At 32.3% G+C, this 22,231-nt stretch overlaps 1 protein-coding gene and 2 pseudogenes across 1 annotated transcript; all 3 read left to right on the plus strand.

Annotated features, from left to right (window-relative positions):
- On the plus strand, positions 1–2,663 carry LOC149518177 (putative disease resistance protein RGA1; annotated as a pseudogene).
- Positions 2,664–12,491: 9,828 nt separating this feature from the next.
- On the plus strand, positions 12,492–13,568 carry LOC149518178 (uncharacterized). The gene is made up of 2 exons (XM_089763438.1): positions 12,492–12,775; positions 12,839–13,568. Exons 1-2 carry the CDS (start codon positions 12,492–12,494, stop codon positions 13,566–13,568), a joined length of 1,014 nt encoding a protein of 337 aa, XP_089619564.1.
- Positions 13,569–16,159: 2,591 nt separating this feature from the next.
- Positions 16,160–18,830, plus strand: LOC149518179 (putative disease resistance protein RGA1; annotated as a pseudogene).
- Positions 18,831–22,231: the final 3,401 nt, after the last annotated feature.

The following is a 22,231-nucleotide window of genomic DNA, read 5'->3' on the forward strand; positions in this document are numbered from 1 at the left end:
TCCGAAGTCATGGCTGCTATAATAAAATATTTACTCTAATCTCATTTGTTTAATTTCCCTGCAACAAACTTCTTCATAAATACTATACTCAATTTTCCTTTACCTTTGATTGCCTCTCCAGACTTCAATTATGGCGGAATCATTTCTGGCCATCGTTGCAGAACAGCTTTTGGAGAAGATAATCTCCCTGGTTGCCAAAGAAACTCTATCGCTATGGAATCTCAGTAGTGATTTGAGAAGACTTCAGGAAACCGTGACCTACATCAAAGCTGTGCTGTTAGATGCCGAAAAACGGCAGCACCAGAATGAGACGTTGCGCCTTAGTTTGGGGAAGCTTAGAGACGTCTTATATGATGCTGAGGATGTGCTTGATGAAGTCAGGGGTGAAGCGCTGCGAAAGGAGTTGATCAATCGTCTGCCCTTTCTATTCCATTTGCATTCTCTTTGAGGATGAGTCAAAAAATCAAAAAGATCAACGAAAAGCTAGATACGATTGCTAGTGATTTCAAAAAATTTAATCTTGGACTTGAAGAGAAAGTTCAGAACCGGCGTGTTATTCTTAGGGATACCCACTCCTTTGTGATATCTTCTTATGTGATCGGCCGAAATCAAGACAAAGAAAACATCATAGATCTTTTAGTCAAGCCAACTGATGCTGAAAAAATTCCCGTCATCCCTATAGTTGGAATCGGGGTTTAGGGAAGACCATGCTTGCTCAACTTGTGTGCAACGATGAAAGGATCACTAGGGTCTTTCCCTTGAAAATATGGGTATGCGTGTGGGATGAGTTTGATCTTGCTAGGTTGCTCTGTGATATTACTTACTCCATCACGAAGGGAAGATGTGATGGCTTACCAGTTAATGCATTGCAAACTCAGTTGCGAATGCTTTTAAATGGTAAAAAAATTTTACTCGTTTTAGATGATGTATGGAACGAAGATAATGTAAAATGGATGGAACTGAGGGATTTACTGATGACAATGGGTAACTTTCAACAAAGTAAAATCATTGTGACCACATGGAGTTCAAAAGTTGCTTCGATTGTGGGTACTATTGCTCCGTACAACTTGAAAGGTCTTAGTCACAAAGATTGTTTGTCTTTGTTTGTAAAATAGGCATTTAGGGAAGGGGATGAGAAGGTATATCCAAACCTTATGAGAATTGGTGATGAAATTGTGAAAAAATGCAAAGGGGTTCCATTGGCAGTGAGAACTTTAGGGAGCTTACTCTACATGAAAACTGAGCTACATGAATGGGAATTTATAAAAGATAACGACATATGGAACCTTGATCAAAATGAAAATGACATCCTACCTATGCTGAAATTGAGTTATAATCATTTGCCATCTCATTTGCAAAGATGTCTAATTTATTTGTCATTGTTTCCAAAGAATACTATTTATGATACTGATTATATGGTCCAATTCTAGATGGCCATTGGACTTTTTGAAAGCCCTAAGCAAAACGAAGAGTGGAAAGATGTTGGGTTACGATATTTCAAAGAATTATGGTCGAGGGGTTTTGTCCAAGATGTCGAGGATGAATATACATATTACACATTTAAAATCCATGACCTAATGCATGATCTCTTGTCAAATGTGTCTCAAGATGACTGTTTAACAATTTATCCCCATACAATAAATGCTGCTGATCATATTCGACATCTGTCATTGTCGGATGATAATCCATTGAGAGCTCCACAATCATTTTTGAAGAATTTAAAAGGTGTGCGGACATTAGTGATCCTACCTTCTTCAGGAAGAAATAGGATAATTGAGGAACATTTTGTAAATGCTTCCATCTTGAATTTCAAGTTCCTGCGGCTACTTGATCTCTCCTATTCATTTTTGGAAGTATTGCCCAATTCCGTTGGCACCTTGAAGCATTTAAGATATCTGAACTTGAGCTTTTGTCGAAGAATGAGGAAACTTCCTACTTCTATCTGTAAACTTCAGAGCTTGCCGACTTTACAGTTGGCTGGCGTTCCACTGATTGAAGTACCTGAATGTTTGCAAAGCTTGATCAGTCTCAGATTTCTAGAGATAACCACAGATTCCATGCTTTTAAGGGATATTAAACCAAGATTTTGGAGTTCACTTTAGTTAATGCACTTGTACGGATGTGGTATGATAGAATCTATATTTGATGGGATGCAACACCTCACATCACTTAGAAGATTGGGTATCCAAGACTGTTCTAGATTGATTTCACTGCCAAGAAGTCTGAAATTTCTAACCAAATTAGAGGAAATCAATATTGATGGCTGCCAGAAAATCAATTTGTGTATGGAACAAGAAGGAGAAGAAGACCGAGACCTTTACTTGCGGCTTAAAACTTTAACAATATCGGGATCAGAAGCGTTGGAAGATCTGCCACGGTTGCTTCTTCAAGGATCAGCTACCACTTTTAAATCCATGATAGTAAGGAATTGTCCCACCTTCAAGGTACTACCAGAATGGATGCAAAATCTCACATCACTTCAGAGGTTGGAGCTTGTACATTGTCCAGCATTATCCTCTCTTCCCGAAGGACTGAATCGCCTCACCGCACTTAGGCAAGTAAAGATTCAAAAATGTCCTGCGCTGAGCCAAAATTGTCAAGCTGGGGTTGGTGCTGATTGGTCCAAGATTGCACACGTTCAAGAGGTTTATATTGAACGTTAGAAGATCGTCAAGCCACGCTCAAGGTCTTTACCAATCTCTCTCTCTCCTTTTTCTTCCTTTATGAGAATTTTTTTTCATACTAAATTTTCCAGAATACAGAATTATAAGAAAAGTGCTCTAAATGATATGTGCTACTCAATTCATATATCTTCCTCAAATATCTAACATTTGCATTTGATTTTGAAGTGATCATAGGTAAATAGGTGCGGTGCTTTGGTAAAAAATGAAAGAGCAAGCAGGTGAGACGATTTCATTCCATTTGTTAAGCTTGTTATCAGCCACATTTCTTGAGAATCCTTCAATTTTTGCTACACTTTTTGACGTACTATTACTCCTGTAGGATCTGTTTGATTGAGATTTTTTGCTAATTATCTTTTGTTTTTGGACGCATAAAGGCAAATAAAATTATAATCATCCATTTTAAAAGGTTCTAATTAACGATAGCTTAGTGATGGAAATAGTCATAGCCTGTGGGCCTTCTATAAGAAGTATGGAATTAAAATATTGTCTTGTGTTCCTCGTTTTAGTTACTATCAAACTTAGATCCTTAGGTGCATGCCTGCCTACCTAGGAACTTACTTTCAGTTGTATTTTAGGATCAACTCATTTGGCTTCAAATCAAACCTCTGCAAGCAGCTCTTATGGTGTGGGAAAATTCAGCCAAACCCTGCAGGGCGCCGTCCGTTCAAAGCTTTTACTTTCTTTGATGATCATGTGACTTGAACCAGACCTGTTTATCTGTTTGCTTAGTACTTGCGCTTTAGCTATTTGTTTGTGTTCTATCTCTTTGCGATTTGATCCTTTGGAATGAAACTATCATCTCCTAACTGTTGGGTGACTCTTTAGGGACAAAAGAAATTTTCTTGCTTGAAAGGGGAACATCAGGCATTCAACATGAAGTGCCATTTCTTATTCAACCAAATGAGATTTCGACCCACGTCGTCTAATGTAAGATTTCAGACTATCTCATCCCAATGAGATTCGACCCAAGTCATTCAAGACCTTGACCTGAATGTTGAGGTTTTTGTTTAGGAGTTACCTTTTTATAAAATTATTAGGAATGTAAATAATATATTAATATTCGTAAATTATTTAGATTTGATTCAAATAAAATTTGAACTCAATTTTGTTATTATCAAATCGAGCTCGAGCTTGAGTAGTCAACTTATCAATTAAGATGAGTTCGAATATTTTTATACCCAATTTAAATAGTTCATAATTTTAATCGAATTTTTATATTTTAATGTATTTTTATTATTTTAATTAATAAAATATTTTAAATTTGAACTTGTGTATAAATAATCGATTTTTTATCAAATATAAAAATAAAACTTTATTTTTACATGTTAATCGAGTCTAATTGAATGAACTCAAATAATTTAATTTTTATCTTAAATTGAATTTGAAATAAAATAATAAATTTGATTGAATTTGAATTAAATATCGAATATCAAATTTAAAATCAAACTCAAACTTAATGTAATATTCATTCGAATTCAATCTATTACATTTTTAAACCCCAACTTCCAAGACTAAAACCTACATTACCCATTTCCTAAAAATGTATGGGCAGCTTATTAAAACAAAAAATCATACACTACCAAGTAGGCAAGTACCAATGTAAAAAGAGCGACACAAACAAATCAAATAGTATTTACTTGACTTACAACATAAAAAAATAAATCCTCAATAACTAGAAAGCCCAACAACTTCGAGTTTTTCTAGATTGAACAAATAAAGCGTTCACAACAAGATTGGCAAATACAATAGATATAACAGGCTGGTAAGTGACATCTATATGGGTAATGGCAAATGAGCCTCCAACTTCGGTCCTTGTTTCTAGGCACCTTTCTTGCTGCAAAGTTTCTCAATAAGATCTGCTTCGTCTTGAACAGTTGCGATGTTTTGGACATTGTCCTCTTCCACAGTAATTCCAAACTCTTCCTCGTGTCCTATCACAGTCTCAACCTGAAAAAGCATTCTTCCAATTACAACACGAACTACAAGCAATAACCTTCAAGAAACAACCAATTGACAGAAGGTACAACAAAGCGTGACTTCGCACCTCATTTGATTTTTTTTATTGTATATATTTTTAATTGAATGAATTTTATAATAAATTAAAATATATCAATTGATAAAGATTACAAAATAATTCGTATTCAACAAATTTTGATCGATTTTAATATAATAAGAGATAATTTTTATATTGAAATTGACCTGAAATGAATTGAATATAACAAAAAATTAGGTCAGAAGCGTATTTAATATATTTTGTCTTAATGTATTTCAAGATATATATTTATTTATTTATTTATATATATATATATTTATTGTGTTAATAAAGCTATTTTTTACCTTAATTTAAAAAATTAATATTTTAATTTCAATATAAGATGTTAATGTAGCACCATCAGTGGGCTCTTTTTTTATTTTTCTCATTTTTTGTATTTTCTCGTTTTTACTTTTATCGACCTTTTTTGTTTTTATATTTTTTTTAATTGAAAAAATTTTATGAAAAAAGGAGGCCAATTAAAGAATGACGTCATGTGTCATTGGCATTTATTTTTTTATCTTTTGTTTTTTTGGAGGTTTTTTAATTAAATAAATTTTACGAAAAAATACAGTAAACAGAGATAACAAAAAAAAATTACCCCTAATTGGTCACTGATTATTACCAAAATGTTGCGCTTCAAAAGAATAAATAATATAACAAAAAAATTAAAAATTAAAAAAATTAAAAATAAAAGATAGATAGTAAAAGCACCAATTGAGCTTTAAAAATAATAATAAGAGTTAGAATGCAATTTGATCTTGAATTATATCACTTTTTATGAAGTAGCATTTAAAAAATTTACTATTAAGTATTCCAACTTTGCTTTGGTTAAACACTTTACACTACTAATTAATATCGTTAGTCAAAATATTGAAAAAAATGGTTCATGTCGTAACGGTTTATGTCCGCTTGACGAATTTGAAAATAAAATAAAAAATAAAGGAGTCGTCACCAATCTTTTTTGGTTAAGTACGATTGGCCACCTACTAAAATATATCATTTTAATAAAGTTTTAAAATTAATTAAAATTTATTAAAAAGATAATTTTACAGTCTACGAAACAGTCTTAGTTGGGGAGTCGGTTACGTGTGGGGAAGGATTAGTACCACCACAGTGTCCGTTAAAAAACGATACCAATTAACAACGTGTTATCCTTTGATTTTGATAAAAATAGTCCAATTTTCGGTGTTCGAAAAATAATTTTCTTGATTTGTAATTTATTAGAAAAAAATTTATTCTCGAGAAAAATAAATTAAAATTTTTTTATTGAAATAATTCTTAAAATATTTCAATATGTAGGTAACATTAGAAGAACCTTTTCTCACCTAGAGATTTCTTAGGCATCGTTTCTCGGAATACCTTAGAATCTCATCCTCGGAGGCTTAAATTTACTTTTCGTAAAAAATATCATGCATGCAATGCAAAATATTACCATGTTGATGCACACATTTTATTTTTCTTTGTTAGAAATTTTATTAATTATTTTATTAATATTCTTATTTAAAATTGAAATTTTGAAGAAAAAAGAATTTAATTATATTGAAGATTTTCTATAAATATTTTAATACACTGGTAATATTTTACAAAAAATTTTCTCACCTAAAGATTTCTTAAAACATCTCTACTCGAAATACTTTTAAAATTTTATCATAGGATAAAATTTTTTTCTTCTCATTTTTATTATTTATATTTTTAATATATTAATCAATTTTTATTTATTATTATTTTATAAGCAAAAAAGAACAATTTTTATTTTTATTGAAAATTTTTTTATAAATACTCCAATATACTGATAATATTTTTTAAAAAAATCTTCTCACCTAGAGATTTCTTAGGCATCACTACTCGAAATACCTTTGAATCTCATCGTCGGATAAAAATTTCCTTTTCTCTCATTTTTTATTATTTTATTATTATTATTAAATTTATTTTTTATTATTTTATTTTTTAAAGTTTTTTTTTTAAATTAACAAAATTATAAAAAAAAAATTTAACCACATATTTCATCATTTAATCTAACAAATATAAATATTTTAATATGCATAAATATTAATAAAATAATATATAAAAAATAAGAAAAATTCAAAAAAAAAATTTTTTTACTTGAACCGGACCGATCAACGGTCTGGTCAACGCGCGGTTCGATTCAACAATTCGGTCCGACCGTTTGGCTTGGGGCTGGGCACGATCTGGGTGGCTCAGTGGTTCAGTACCAATTCGGTTTGGGTTCAATGGTTCGGCTCCGATCTAGTCAGATCGGTCAGAGGCTGATGAAGAAAGCTAGTCGCAGGTCGGGTGCACGGACCCCGGGTCGGGTCACGGGTTGACGCACAGATCCTGGGTGCTTAAAACAACGTCGTTTTGAGCGTTTATTGAAACAACATCGTTTTAGTTTTCACCGTTTATATATAATGGTTCAATTTTTTTTTAGTCATTTTTGCTTTCTTCTCTAAAAAAAAAAAACACCTGATTTTTTTTCTCTCTTTTTTTTCAGCCTACTTGGGTCGATGGCCGTCTGTCGCCACGACCATCGCAGTCCTTGCCGGCGACGAACTTCGACCACCGTCGACGGTGCTGAAAAATTTTAAAAAACTCTCATAAACTACTCTCGACCCCTTGAACGCAGATCCGACCTATTTTCAACCAAAAAAGGTCCCCTACTTCCCTATATCTGCTTTCAAAGTTTCGTGAGATTATTTTTTTTTGTATTCTGATCTTTTTTTTAAACTGACCCTTTTTTTTTCTTTTTCGTGCAGGAAGCTCGGCACTAGGTTTCTCCTTACGGGGATGACTGTTTGATTTTTTTGATTGTTTTTGTTTTGGCAGAATCTTCCTCCTTCTTTGTCTGTCCTCCCTTTTGGTTTGGCTAGGAGCTCTATTTATAAAGCTCTGATCGTGTGTGTGCTTAAGAGAAGGGCATGGGGCTTGGTATGGGGTGTAAGCACGAGCCCCATGTCTCTTTTATTTTTTTAGTAACATCCGACAGTGATAGGGTTAGGTGATCAGAGGGGTGGGGGTACGGCATGGTGGTAGTGGTGCCGGGGAAGGCACTACTGCCATCATCGATTTTTTTCTATTTTTTGTTCCATTTTTTTGGTATTTTTTTATTGTATTTCGTATTTTGTATTTATATTTCATATTTTATATTTCTGGACAAATTGATATCCACAGCTGCCCCTCTTTGCACATTGCTGGTAATCAGTAATAGGGTAAAGACAAGACATAATTTTGTCCGAAATCCAAATGATTTTTTTTTTGAAAATGCTCATTTCACTTGAGGCTCGACATCCAACTTCGTAAGAATTTACTGAAATTTGATTCTCAAAATTTCAGTTTCATTCAAATTTACAAGATCTCAAGATTTGCATTTGCAACTTGCAAGACTCGCATAAAAAATCCTCATTTGAAATTTGAAGGCTCACATCCAAAAGTTTAAGGCTTTTTAAAGGTTCGCATTTGGTAAGCTTGGGATTCACATCCAAAAATTTAAAACTTCTCATTTGAGTTCAAAGGCTCAGCAATAAAACTTAGAGTTTCACATCTAAGTTCAAAGGTTCTCATTTAAAAATTTAGAGATTCATATCCAAAAAGTTGAAGCTTTGTATTTTAGCGATTCACATCTAAAAGTTTAAAACTTTTTATTCTAGTTCGAAGATTCACATTCGACGAACTTTAGGGTTTCACTCCTCAAAGATTCTCATTTTGAAACTTAAAGATTCTCATTTGAGTTCTCAAAAATTTTCATTAAAATATTTATAATTTCTTTTTCAAGTGACTCAAAAATTTGCATGAATGAATGTTATGACCAAAGATGCAAATGCCTTCTTAATGATGCAAATACGGCAACCTATATTCTCATAGTGCCATGCATGTCCAAACAAAGTTTAGTTCATCAAATTATGTGCATGTACTATTCAAGCAATGATGCCACCATGATGCATGTAATGCAAACGTCTATGTCACAAAATTCTAAATAATTATGGTAATATGGCTCTCAAAACTCTATCATTTCGCATGTCTTCCTTAATAAGTTTCTCAATACTTTGGAACAAGTTTCATCAATCGATCATCACTTGACCACCATTCATGGACTTCTCAACACTAACAAATTTCAGAACAAGTTTCATCCACCATCACTGAGTCATTACTCATAGGTGTCTCAGCATTAACCATTCCAAAATAAACTTTATCCATTGATTATCTTCATCATTCAATCATAACTTGCAAGTCATATCGACAAATTCATCCTTGTACTCATCACTTGGTTATACCACTTTTCAAGATTTACCCCATCTTCATTTTATTGTCCAATCCATCATCATATTCTCCATTTGGTCACATCATATATCCTTCCAAATCATTTCTTTTATGTTTCTACCATTTTTTCATTTTGTTACCACTATCATCTTAGATTTCTCTTTAAAGGAATGCAAGATTTTTTTATGCACATTGTCATTCATTCATCATCATTTCAATTTTTGACAATTATAATGTACTCATACATTTTTTTGATTTATTCTAGGGATGTAACAATAAGATAACACAAGGTGAATTATGGTAAAGATAATCAATGAAGATCTATTTTGGTACAAAACAAATGAAAAAGGAAATAAATTGGATACATGTCATTGGGATGAATGGTATGTCCAAACGATGAAGATTCAAACAATTCTCAACATTAATCTAAGATTCTTTTTCAAAAACTCATTACATTTACTGTTGAAGTCATTTTGAGCTTTGTGAACTTTGCCCTAGTTTTTGAGGGATCTTCAGATGCCTTTGATCTTTCATCCATGTGAATCATTTGACCTAGATCTTTTTCTACCCAAATCACCTTTTCAAGTTTTCAATTTGAATCTTTTTTTTTCATTTTCTCATTTTTTCTTTTTTTCTATTTTTTTCTCCATTTTTTTCATTTTTTCATTTTTCATCATCTTCTTTTCATTTTTCTCATTTTTCATCAAACTTTAGAGCAATGTAGCATTATCCCATTGTTTCATCATGAGCATGCCTTCATTTAACATATGATCATTCAAGTTGAGCATTCACACTTGATTCAAATAAACTTTTCAAGGTTGTAATGTAGGTCAAGGTGAGGAGTCATAAAAAAAATAGATATAATAGGCTCAAAACATGTATTAAAAAGGTTCAAGACCAAAGGATCATTTGATACAACTTGGCATTTTGTCCCCACATCATTTCATTATTTTTTCTTTCCTCACACCAAGGATTCTCATTACTTTGCCCCAAATCATGTGTGGCATTTATTTTTTCTTTTTCTTTCCATCGAAGGTTCCAAACCTAGTTATTCCTGGCCAAGAAGTTGTGAAAAGGCAACCAAGCTATGAGGAGGTGAAAGCCTCATCAACCTCCAAAAAAGAAGAGCACGACACTTCTACTCACTACTACCTAGTCATAGCTCAATACATGTCATTACCCAAAAATCAAAACAAATTAACCTAGAGCCTTAGCCAAACAAAAACCTAGAAGCTCAAATGCAAGCTATGGAGAAAGAGCTAAAGGCGAAAGAGGTGGCTTTCAAAGACAAGCTCAAATTTTTTAAGATCCCATCCTTCACCGAAGAAATCGACATAATTATGTCTTCAAAAAGGTTCACAATGTCAACCTTAGAAACTTACGATGGTACTTCTAATCTTTTCAATCATTTGAAAGTTTATAGAACTAACATGATGATGCGGGATGCGAATAACGCTTTGATGTGTAAAGGCCTTGCTACTACCTTTAAGGTCGTAGCTTGATCTTGGTTTAGTAGTTTTAAAACTAAGGTCAATCACAACATTTAAAAAGCTCAGCCATTACTTCCTATATTGATTTATAAGCAGCCGAAAAACAAAAAAGATGACATTAAGCTTAAAGTCGATCCACCAAGGCCATAATGAATCCCTGAAAAACTATGTCACGCGTTTTAATGCGTAAGCTCTATAGGTAAATGACCTGGAACAAACGATCGCTATAGCCACCTAAACAAGTGGACTCAATGATGAAGAGTATCACCTAAAGCTGACCTTACCATTAAAGCCACCTAAGACTTTAGTCGACATGCTATTTGTAGCTGAAAAATATATAAATGCTAAAGCTATAATAAAAAATAATCGAGTTGGGAAAGGCTCATCCCCTCTCTTCGATGATCGAGGTGAAAGAGGCTCATCCTTTTCCTTGGTTGTAAGAAAGGCAAAAGTTTTTATGAGCCTCCCTCAAAAAGAGGATGACATAGGGCTTATAGCCATAGTAGAGAAAGAAATTATACTGCACTAAATACCTCCTGAAAGAGGATTCTAATGCAAATCGAGAGGAATCTGGTGCTCAGATGGCCAAAGCCACTGGGAGAGAATACGAGAAGAGATTTAACCAAACGATGTGCCTTCCATAAGGATATAAGCCATAATACTAAAGACTGTGTTGACCTCAAAAATGAGATTGAACCTTTGATCAAAAAAAGTCAAATGAAGAGGTTTGTGGACCAAAAAAGACAAAAGCGAAACATATCCAATTACAGATGGCATTAAAGAGAGCCCACAAGGGGTAAGGAAGGCATGTTAAGGAAAATAAAAGAGGAAAAGTTTGAGGAGATGAGCAAAGATAGGAAAAAGGCTGAACTAACAATAATAGGCTTATTGCCGAAATGATTAATGTGATTACTAAATGAAGCTTAACCTTGGCTAAAAGAAAGTCCAACCTAACTATGATCATGGCTATTGGCTTTTCAACAAAGAAAGAAAAAAATTAGAAAAATGAACCGATCTCATTTAACTTGAAGGATTAGGAAAGAATCCAACTTCCCCACGATGATGCTATAGTAATCACGGTTGTAGTATATAATTATGTGGTTAAAAGGATCCTGTTCGATAATGGGAATTCCACCGACATCATGTACTATGCCACCATAAAGAAATGGGTATTAAAGAGGATTAGTTGCAATTGATCACCATAACCCTAGTAGAATTTGGGAACGAGCAAGTACCAATGAAAAGGACTATAAAACTACCGATCACTTTACGGAGGGAATCAAAAATAGTCACCTTGGTCATAGAATTCATGGTAGTAGAGTCCCATCTGTCTATTAAGTTATCCAAACACTGGAAAATGAAGAAATTGACTTTAGAAATTATTTTCATGCTTACCAAATAGAGTGTATTTTATCTTTTAGCGTGTCCATGGGTAATGAAATTCTTTGTTTGCAAAATGGGCATTCAACGAAAGGGATGAAGAGCTATATTCGAACTTTAAGAGGATTGGTAATGAAATTGTGAAAAAATGCATGTTAAAGTGGATTATCCCATATTTATTAAATTTTTAATATCTTATAATCTTATATTCATGTTGGGCTTTTCTACTTACTACCAATTAGTAGTAGATTAAATGCTTAATATGGTTTCAGAGCCAAGATTTTCTTTTCGTTGTCCATTCCTAATTTGTCACATGAAAGGCTTCTTCCATCTTCGCCTACACGTGATGAAGCCTTATTAAAGTGGATTATCCCACGTCTAATGAATCTCAAATATCCTGTAGTGTTATATTCAAGTTGGGTCCTTTTACTTATAATCAATTAATTTTAAGTTAGATGTGTAACATTTTCAAAGGATACTGAATATGACATTGATTATATTATCCAATTCTTGATGGCCAATGGACTTCTTGAAATTCCCAAGCAAAGTGAAGGCGAATGCATGGAAGATGTTGGGTTACAGTATTTCAAGGACTTATTGTCAAGGTGTTTTGTCCAAGATAGAAACTAATTTTATATCTTCAAAATGCATGATCTTATACACGATCTCGCATTAAATGCTTCACAAGAAGAGTGCTTAACAGTATATCAACATGTGGTAAATGCTTCTGAAAATATTCGGCATTTGTCATTTTCTGATCAAAATATTCCATTGAGAACTCCACAACTTTTTTTGAAGAAGTTGAGTGGTGTGCGCTCATTAGTAATCCTACCTCCTCGAGGATACTATAGGATGGTGGAGAAATCATTTCTGAGTGCTTGCATCTTCAATTTTAAGTACCTACGGCTACTTGATCTGGAAAATTCCTGGTTGGAGGTATTACCAAAATCCATCTGCACCTTGAAGCATTTACTGTATCTTAACTGAACTAGGTGCATTAGATTGACTAGGCTTCCTAAGTCTATCTATAAGCTCCAGAGCTTGCTGACATTGAGATTATTTGATGTTCCAAAATTGCAAGTGCCTGACAATTTGCAAAGATTGATCAGTCTCAGATTGCAAAGTTGGAGTTCGCTTCAGTTCTTATTCTTCTACGAGTGTAAGACACTGGAATGTTTGTTTGAAGGGATGCAATGCCTCACATCACTTAGAAATTTGACTATGAAGAAATGCTATAGACTTGTCTTACTGCCTCGAAGTCTGAAGTTCCTAGTCAAATTAAAGGAAATTGCAATTGTTTCCTGCCCAATGATCAATTTACGCACGGAACCGGAAGGCGGAGAAGACCAAGACCTTCACTTGAGCCTTCAGAAGTTGATATTACGTGATGCACCAAACTTGGAGGATCTGCCTGGATTGCTTCTTGAGGGATCTGTTGGCTGTTTGCAATCCATTGAAATCCAGCATTGCCCCAACTTTGAGATGCTACCAGAATGGCTAAAAAATCTTAATTCACTTCAAAGACTGGAGATTCTTAATTGTCCCAAAGTTTCCTATCTTCCCGATGGAATAGACCATCTCACTGCACTTAGACAACTGAAGTTTCAACAATGTCCTACATTGTGTGAAAACTGCCAACCGGATGCTGGCGCAGATTGGTCCAAGATATCACACATCCGCAATGTTCATATTGAAGACCAAAAGATTATCAAGTCACGTTAGAGGGTATTTATTTATTTAGCAATCTAATCTATCACTGTTCGATGTACTTCTTTATAATTCTGAAATACTATTTCTTTTTCTTTTCTCCTTTTCTGATCTCTCAGGGAAAAACTTAAAAAAAAAAAAAAGAGGAAATTTCTATTTTATGAATTTTTTATATTTTAGATTTGAAATTAAACACTTCAAAATTGCTGCTGAAAAAAATTCCCAAATTGAGATGGAGCATTAATTATGGATGGTCTTATTATATAGTACTACTATATGTTCTTATGCATGACATTTTCATTTGCATTTCCTTTTAATTTCTAGAATTCAGATTAAATGTCCTCTAATTTCCAGTCAAAAATTTAAAAAAAAAATGATCATATAATTTGCTCAATGTATACAACCTTTGCAAATTTTAATAATCTGTATTTTTGAAGTCACATCTAAATACTTTGATGAAAATAAAGGAGTAGCAGGTGAGACTGCAATCCATCCATAGCATTCTACTATAATTAAAGTTCATCAGCAAGATTTTATGAAAATTTCAATTCTTATATATTATATGTCAGACTTCTACGAATTGAGATTTATATATATATATATATATACATTTTTATACTAAATCAAATATATACATCTTTATGTATGCATGTATGTATTTTTTATGCAAAATTAAATAGATTTTATTAGAATGAAAAGTTTACAAAATGTATGTATGTATGTATGTATATATGTATGTATATATGTATTTGGTACATTGGAGTAGATTAAGTCGGCAAAATTACACGAGATGTTTCGTTATATATTAAACCTATAGGAATTGCATTTTAGCTGTATTTTTAATTCATTTAGTTTTAACCAATGCATGCAGCTCTCAAGATGGAAAATTCAGGGAAGGCGTGTTGGGTATGGAAGGCTGGCAGTAAGCATTTACTTTGTTTGATTTAGAGTCTTTTTGCTGTTGTTAAGATGCCTTCAATTAAGGACTTTATGAATATTATTGTTGTAATAAATGAATGTGATTTTAATTTGTATCAGATGTAATGTAATTAACAGTGCTATTCTGTAAGATTTTGTTGTGATATTATGTACCAGACATAATTATGTGTTTGTTGTGTTATGACTAGTTTGTTTTAAATTGCTCTTAGTTTATCTGTATCCCATTGTGGGCTTTTTCTTGGTTTGCTTCAGATATCAAGTCTCTTGGTTTGATGTAACATTTGTTGCCTTGATGTTGCGTATTGATTGTAGTTCATGTTTATAACATTGTTTGACCCCATGTACCTAGAATATGTATTTGTTTGCGTAATCTACTTCAGCTATTCATTTCAGTGTTCTATATTCAGTTATTGTTTCCTCGGGGTGAACGATATTATCTCATTTAGAAAGCACTGATTCTAATTAAAATCAGAACTTTACTTAAAGGCTGTTGCATAACAATTTTTTTTTATGAAATTTTTCGACGTTCGATAATAATTTTGGATCTCGATTAATTCAAAATCAAACTGAATCAAATCTCGTAAGTTCTTTCAAAATTATTTTTTTATTTACAAAACTCAAAAACTAAAACTTTATTTAAAGTTAACCATTCGTGCTGCATAACAGCTTAACTATAACAATCAATGCACCCCTAAGTCGTGTGCAAAGTCTTATAAAATGTGACTTTTACTTGTTTTACACGACGGAAAAACGTGTGAAATAAAATGGATATTTATTTAAAAAAATTTTCAATTATCAGTAAATTGAATAATTTGTTGCATCAAAGTGAAACTCTATGAGGTATTCATACAACACAATACTAATGATAATAAAAATATTTTTATATATTCTTTCTTCTCTCAATTTATTTGTTTTAAAAAATTCTAATTTTTGTATTTAATATTATAATTTTAATTTTTTATAATATTGAAGTATCATACCTTTTTATTGTCAAAAAATAAATTTTAAGTATAAAGATAAAATAAAAGGTATTCAGATATTTTGAAAAATATATATTTTGAAACGACTCAAAAATGAAAAAAAAAGGAAGAAATATTACCTATGTAAAAATATTCAATGTAAATTAGACCCAAAATAAAAATTTACATTATACCCATATTAAATAATTGAATTAAGTTTAAGACCATACTTAAAAATTCTTAATTGCAATAAAATTAAGTTCATTACCCATATTATTTCCACCAGGTGATGCTTAAATCTAAATATGGAATCCATCAGTCGTTTAGTTTTCTATCAGTTCGGCTTTAAAAAAATTTTCAAGTAAAATGCATTTCGTTTCGTGTCCGTCGATACACTCACTGATTTTTTTATTTTTTTTGCGTGTCCGTGGGTGTCCCTCGCGTTACGATAGGGTGGATGCCGTGATTCCTGGAAAGCATCCATTTTTCATTGTGCAAACATTGAAAGCTTTTTTTTTTTTTTTTTTTTTGTTCTTTTGGTGGTGATGTAGCTGATCATCAACCAAACCACAAGTATAAAAGTACTGATGGCTGCTAAAATAAAATATTTACTCTAAACTCACTTGTTTAATTTCCCGGAAACAAACTTCAATATAAATACTATACTCAATTGTCATTTACCTTTGATTACCTCTCCAGAGTTTAATTATGGCGGAATCATTTCTGGCCATCGTTGCAGAACAGATTTTGGAAAAGATAGTATCCCTGGCTGCCAAAGAAACTCTATCGCTTTGGAATGTCAATAGTGATTTGAGAAGGCTTAAGGAAACCATGACCTACATAATGCTGTGCTGTTAGATGCTGAAAAACGGCAGCACCAGAACGACACATTGCGCCTTAGTTTGGGGAAGCTTAGAGACGTCTTATATGATGCTGAGGATGTGCTTGATGAATTCAGGTGTGAAGCGCTGCGAAAGGAGTTGATCAATTGTGGAAGCACCACCAACAAATTGGTACGATTACCTGCTCTCTCTATTCCATTTGCATTCCCTTTGAGGATGAGTCATAAAATCAAAAAGATCAATGAAAAGCTAGATGCGATAGCTAGTGATTTCAAAAAATTTAATCTTGGACTTGAAGAGAAAGTTGAGAACCGGCGTGTTATTCTCAGGGATACCCACTGCTTTGTGATACCTTCTAATGTGATAGGTCGCAATCGAGACAAAGAAAACATCATAGATCTTTTAATCAAGCCAATCGATACTGAAAATATCCCCGTTATCCCTATAGTTGGAATCGGAGGTTTAGGGAAGACCACGCTTGCTCAACTTGTGTACAACGATGAAAGGATCACTAGGGTCTTTCCCTTGAAAATATGGTTGTGTGTGTCAGATGAGTTTGATCTTGCTAGGTTGCTTTGTGATGTTATTTACTCCATTACGGGAGAAAGATGTAATGGTTTACCAGTTAATGCATTGCAAACTCATTTGCGAATGCTTTTAAATGGTAAAACTTTTTTACTCGTTTTAGATTATGTATGGAATGAAGATCATGTAAAATGGATGGAACTGAGAGATTTACTGATGACAATGGGTAACTTTCAACAAAGTAAAATCATTGTGACTACACAGAGTTCAAAAGTTGCTTCGATAGTGGGTACTATTGCTCCGTACAACTTGAAAGGTCTTAGTCACAAAGATTGTCTATCTTTGTTTGTAAAATGGGCATTTAGGGAAGGAGATGAGAAAGTATATCCAAACCTTATGAGAATTGGTGATGAAATTGTGAAAAAATGCAAAGGGGTTCCATTGGCAGTGAGAACTTTAGGGAGCTTGCTCTACTGAAAACTGAGCGACATGAATGGGAATTTATAAAAGATAACGACATATGGAAACTTGATCAAAATGAAAATGACATTCTACCTATGCTGAAATTGAGTTATAATCATTTGCCATCTCATTTGCAAAGGTGCCTAACTCGTTTGTCATTGTTTCCAAAGGATACTATTTATGATACTGATTATATCATCCAATTCTGGATGGCCATTGGACTTACTGAAAGCCCCAAGCAAAACGAAGAGTGGGAAGATGTTGGGTTATGATATTTCAAAGAATTATGGTCGAGGGGTTTTGTCCAAGATGTCGAGGTTGAATATACATATTACACATTTAAAATCCATGACCTAATCCATGATCTCTTGTCAAATGTGTCTCAAGATGACTGTTTAACAATTTATCCTCATACAATAAATGCTGCTGATCATATTCGACATCTGTCATTTTCGGGTGATAATCCATTGAGAGCTCCACAGTCATTTTTGAAGAATTTAAAAGGTGTGCGGACTTTGGTGATCCTACCTTCTTCAGGAAGAAATAGGATAATTGAGGAACATTTTGTAAATGCTTCCATCTTGAATTTCAAGTTCCTGCGGTTACTTGATCTCTCCTATTCATTTTTGGAAGTATTGCCCAATTCCGTTGGCACCTTGAAGCATTTAAAATATCTTGACTTATCCAGGTGTTATAGAATGAGCAAGCTTCCTCGTTCTATCTATAAGCTTCAAAGCTTGTTGACATTAAGATTGTTGGATATTGATTGCCAATTGCAACTGCCTCGCAATTTGCAAAGTTTGGTCAATCTCAGATTCCTAGATCTAACCGGGGATACTCATGGGAAATTAACACCCACACACAGTACCCACATACACAAAATAATAAGCTCAAATCAAGAATAAAAACACAAACATATTTTGTTTGACCCAAATCAAAATGGTTTACTCAAAACTCAATCAACTAACAATAAATTTTTATAACTATGAAACTTTTAGAATGAAAAAAATCTCCAAAAATTTTTATTTGAAACTTAACCCAAAACTTAATTATACCATTTTAATAACCTACTTATTTAACTATTCTTTTGGTGTCTAACTCTCTAAGACTCTCAAACCAAAACTAAAACATTTTATTTATAAGGGTGAAATCCTTTATAATTTTATTAAGCTCTCGATATGAGATATAAGATAAACTCAAAACTGTTATAACTTTCGATGTGTAATTATAAGATTCAAAGCAAATCCAAATAGATACTACGCATATAAGTGAGATTCGACCAGGATGTTGGAGTTCTCTTCAGTTCTTGTACTGCTACGGATGTGAGTTGCAGGAATATTTGTTTGAAGGGATGCAACACCTGACATCACTTCGAAGTTTGACTATAAAATGTTGCTCTAAACTAGTCTCACTACCACGAAGTCTGAAATTTCTAACCAAGCTGGAGTGTATTACTATAGTTGAATGCCCAATAATCAATTTACGCATGGAACTGGAAGAAAGAGAAGACTGGGACCTTCACCTGTGCCTTTAGCAATTGGAAATACGAGGTGCACCAAAGTTGGAGGATCTACCGCGATTGCTTCTTGATAGATCTGCTAGCACTTTGCAACTTATAAAAATTCACCGCTGTCCCAACTTTGAGATACTACCGGAATGGCTACAAAATCTGTGATCACTTCAAAAACTTGAGATTCTTGACTGCTCAAAATTATCCTCTCTTCCGGATGGTTTGGATCGCCTCACCTTGCTCACCCAACTACAGATTCGAAAATGTCCTACGTTGAGTGAAAAATATCAACCCGAAGTGGGTGCTGGTTGGTCCAAGATAGCACACATCCAAGAGGTTCATATTTAAGATCAGAAGATTTACCAGGTATGGTTTGTGGTACTTATTAATTTCTTTATCTTTTATCTCTTCATTGCTAGTTAAAATTGACCATATAAGTTCCTCTCTACGCATGTATTATGCATACAACATTTGCAAATTTTAATGATTTGTACCTTTGGTCGCAGGTAAATTTTGAAGTCGATGCTTTGGTGAGAATAAAGGAGCGGCATGTGAGACTTCAATCCACCCATTTCCACAAGATTCATTCGAACTTAGCTTTTTTTTTTTTTTGGAACATTGCTCGGAATTACTTTGAGTTGTATTTTTAACTCATTTCATTTAGTTTTGAACTACTGCATGCAGCTCTCATGATGGATGATTGAACCAAAGCCTGTCGGTATGGAGGCTAGCGCTAGCTGGAAGCTTTTTAGTTTTTACTTTGTTTGATTTAGAGTCTTTGTGCCAATGTTTTGTTGGCTTCAATTAAGGACTTTATGCATTATGGACTTTATGGAAATATACTATAAAATGTATGGCTGCGTATAACCAGAAAAATGATTACTTGAAATGTGTACCATTTTATATGTTCCAACTAGCAAAGCAAGTTGAGAATAAGAATATGTCATCTATCTATTATCTATCATAAAATGAAACTCAACTAGAGATGCATAGTTGGGTGACACTATGGGTGGAGATTCATCATTTGTTCAACCTTATGTCAATACTGACTTTTTGCAAAAAAAAAAAAAAAAAAAAATCTTGGAAGGAGAAAAAAAAAAACAGAAAGATTGAGTCTGAAAAAGAATGAACGGTGGAAAAACAAAGAAAACAACAATCAAAATTTACTAAAACTCAAATCAATCCAAAAATTCACGCATGCAGACATCACAACCTTTTCCAACACCTATAACAAGCAAATCACATTTAAAGAAAAAAACGGGGAAAAAAAGAGAACATCAGAAAAACAAATTGAGAAAAAAATTTGTTTAGGTTGTTTTAAAGTTACAATGCCCACTCGGTACCTCTCTTGAATGGTTAGGTTCTGTTTTATATATAGCTAGCTGTTTCCTTCATGTTTCCTTTCCTTTGAAATGGGCATGGCAGACAAACCAAAAATGTCGTTTTCATTAAATAAAATGATAGTGTTATTGCATCTTTCATTAAATAAAATGATAGAGTTATTACACTATCATCACTCTGTGGTCCATCTAAATCTAAGTCTAATACCATCATTGTGTTATTGCACCTTTCATTAGATGATGTACCTGCATTACTTGATGTAATCATCCTTGGAATTGACCCATTAATTGTGAGTGTTCCCATATTTTTGTAATTAGCATAAGGGAGGATGATAACTGGTTAAATCAAGGTTAATTTTTATTTAATTTAATTTCAATTCAATTTTTTAATTTTTACACTCAATTTTAATTTTATTTGACATTAAAATATTATTTTATTCAATTCGATTAATATATTTATAAATTGCAACCAATTTGTTTCGATTCAAAATTAATATAATATTTTAATTTAATATAATATTCATAAAATATTATTTTTAAATATAAATTATATCTTAGTTATATATAATATAAAATTTTTATTAAATCAATACCTTAAATTAAAATATTAAATAATTATTTTATTAATATAATATATATAACATAAAATTAAATAAATAATAAAAATATTTTTTATATACATGCATCTAGTGGAGTTGGAACAACTTAAAATCCAACTTCAACTCAAACCCAATTTAAAGAAAAAAAACAGAAAAAGGAAATCCAATCCACTTTCGATCTGATTTTTTATTTAAAAAAATTTATTTTGTTTAAAATTAATTAAAATCTCTAAGATATAAATTATTTTATCACCTAAATATAATTTTATAAAATTTCTCGATGTTAAAGTATAAGACTTATATCTTTTTATACACTCTGCTTCAGCTGTTTGTCGTGTTCTGATTCATTGATTAAACGATTATCTCATTCAAATATCTTCATTTCGCATAAATTCATCCATTATTGTCTATCGAGGAGGTCTATAAAAGGTGACTATAAATTAAATCGCGATTTGGATTCAAAATTATCCCTAGCATAAATGCACTTGGCATGAAAAATTGTGCAAACGCATTGAACATGCAATTGGATGTCCATCACGGAATCAACTTTTACTCGTTGAATTTTTTGGTTTTAATGGATGAACGCTCGATTGCTTTTTTTTTTTTACCTTTTTAATTGTATTGAAGAGACAAACAAATATTTTTATAATTTAACTTTTTTATTTTATTTTTTATTTAATATAATAAAAATATTATTTGATAAATTATTATTTTTATTAATTATCAATTATTTATTAATAAATTATTATTTGACATAAATTATTTGAATAAATTTATAATTATTTATTAATTTTATAAATTTTAAATTTTTAAAATTTTTTATTATATATAATTTTTAATTTAATATCTTATATGATTTTTTATTCTCACTATAACTTAATTTATATTTAATATTTTTACTCTTATTATTATTATAATTATTTTTACTTTTATTAATATTTTTAATTTAATCAAAATCATCCTTATCATTCATTCAAATTAACTTTAACACAAAGAAGTAGAATAGTAATCAAAATCCTCTTATTAACTTAGCGTGAAGGAGGAAGACTTCGTCGAAATTTTTTTTTTTTTTAAATTGATTAGTTCCACAATATTAAGAAATTTGATAGAGAGAAATCTTATTAACTTGTTGGGGAGTGGATGGATCGTCAACGTCTAGTCGTCTGTGTACAGTTTTCGCCAAATGAATAAATTATTCGAAAATATATACATCTTGGAAAGCTATATATGAAGATCAATTGGCTGGCTCAAAGGCAAAGTCAATGAACTGCTCAGAGAAAAAGAGATCGTTAACCTGTCTTTTAACTTAATACCCTTCGTCTTTTCTTTGATTTCAGAGTTCAGATATGAATGAATTATTCTTATTCGAGATTGCAGAAAGTGTTTTGGAGAAGATAACTTCCCTTGCTATTGAGGAAGTTCGCTTGGCACGGTTTGTCGAAAGCCATCAGGAAAAGCTTCGGGAGACCTTGACCTTGTCAATGGAAAAGACAATATACACG

Source organism: Durio zibethinus, chromosome 7 (assembly GCF_047325235.1).
Source record: "Durio zibethinus cultivar Kanyao isolate XHJ-2024 chromosome 7, ASM4732523v1, whole genome shotgun sequence".
Classification (NCBI taxonomy): domain Eukaryota; kingdom Viridiplantae; phylum Streptophyta; class Magnoliopsida; order Malvales; family Malvaceae; genus Durio; species Durio zibethinus.

Bases quoted from the DNA above. Each gene is read 5' to 3' on its own strand.
- LOC149518178 (XM_089763438.1), top strand. From the start codon at position 12,492: ATGCATGATCTTATACACGATCTCGCATTAAATGCTTCACAAGAAGAG. The intron at 12,776-12,838 runs GTTGGAGGTATT...TAACTGAACTAG, and splicing joins CTTGATCTGGAAAATTCCTG to GTGCATTAGATTGACTAGGC.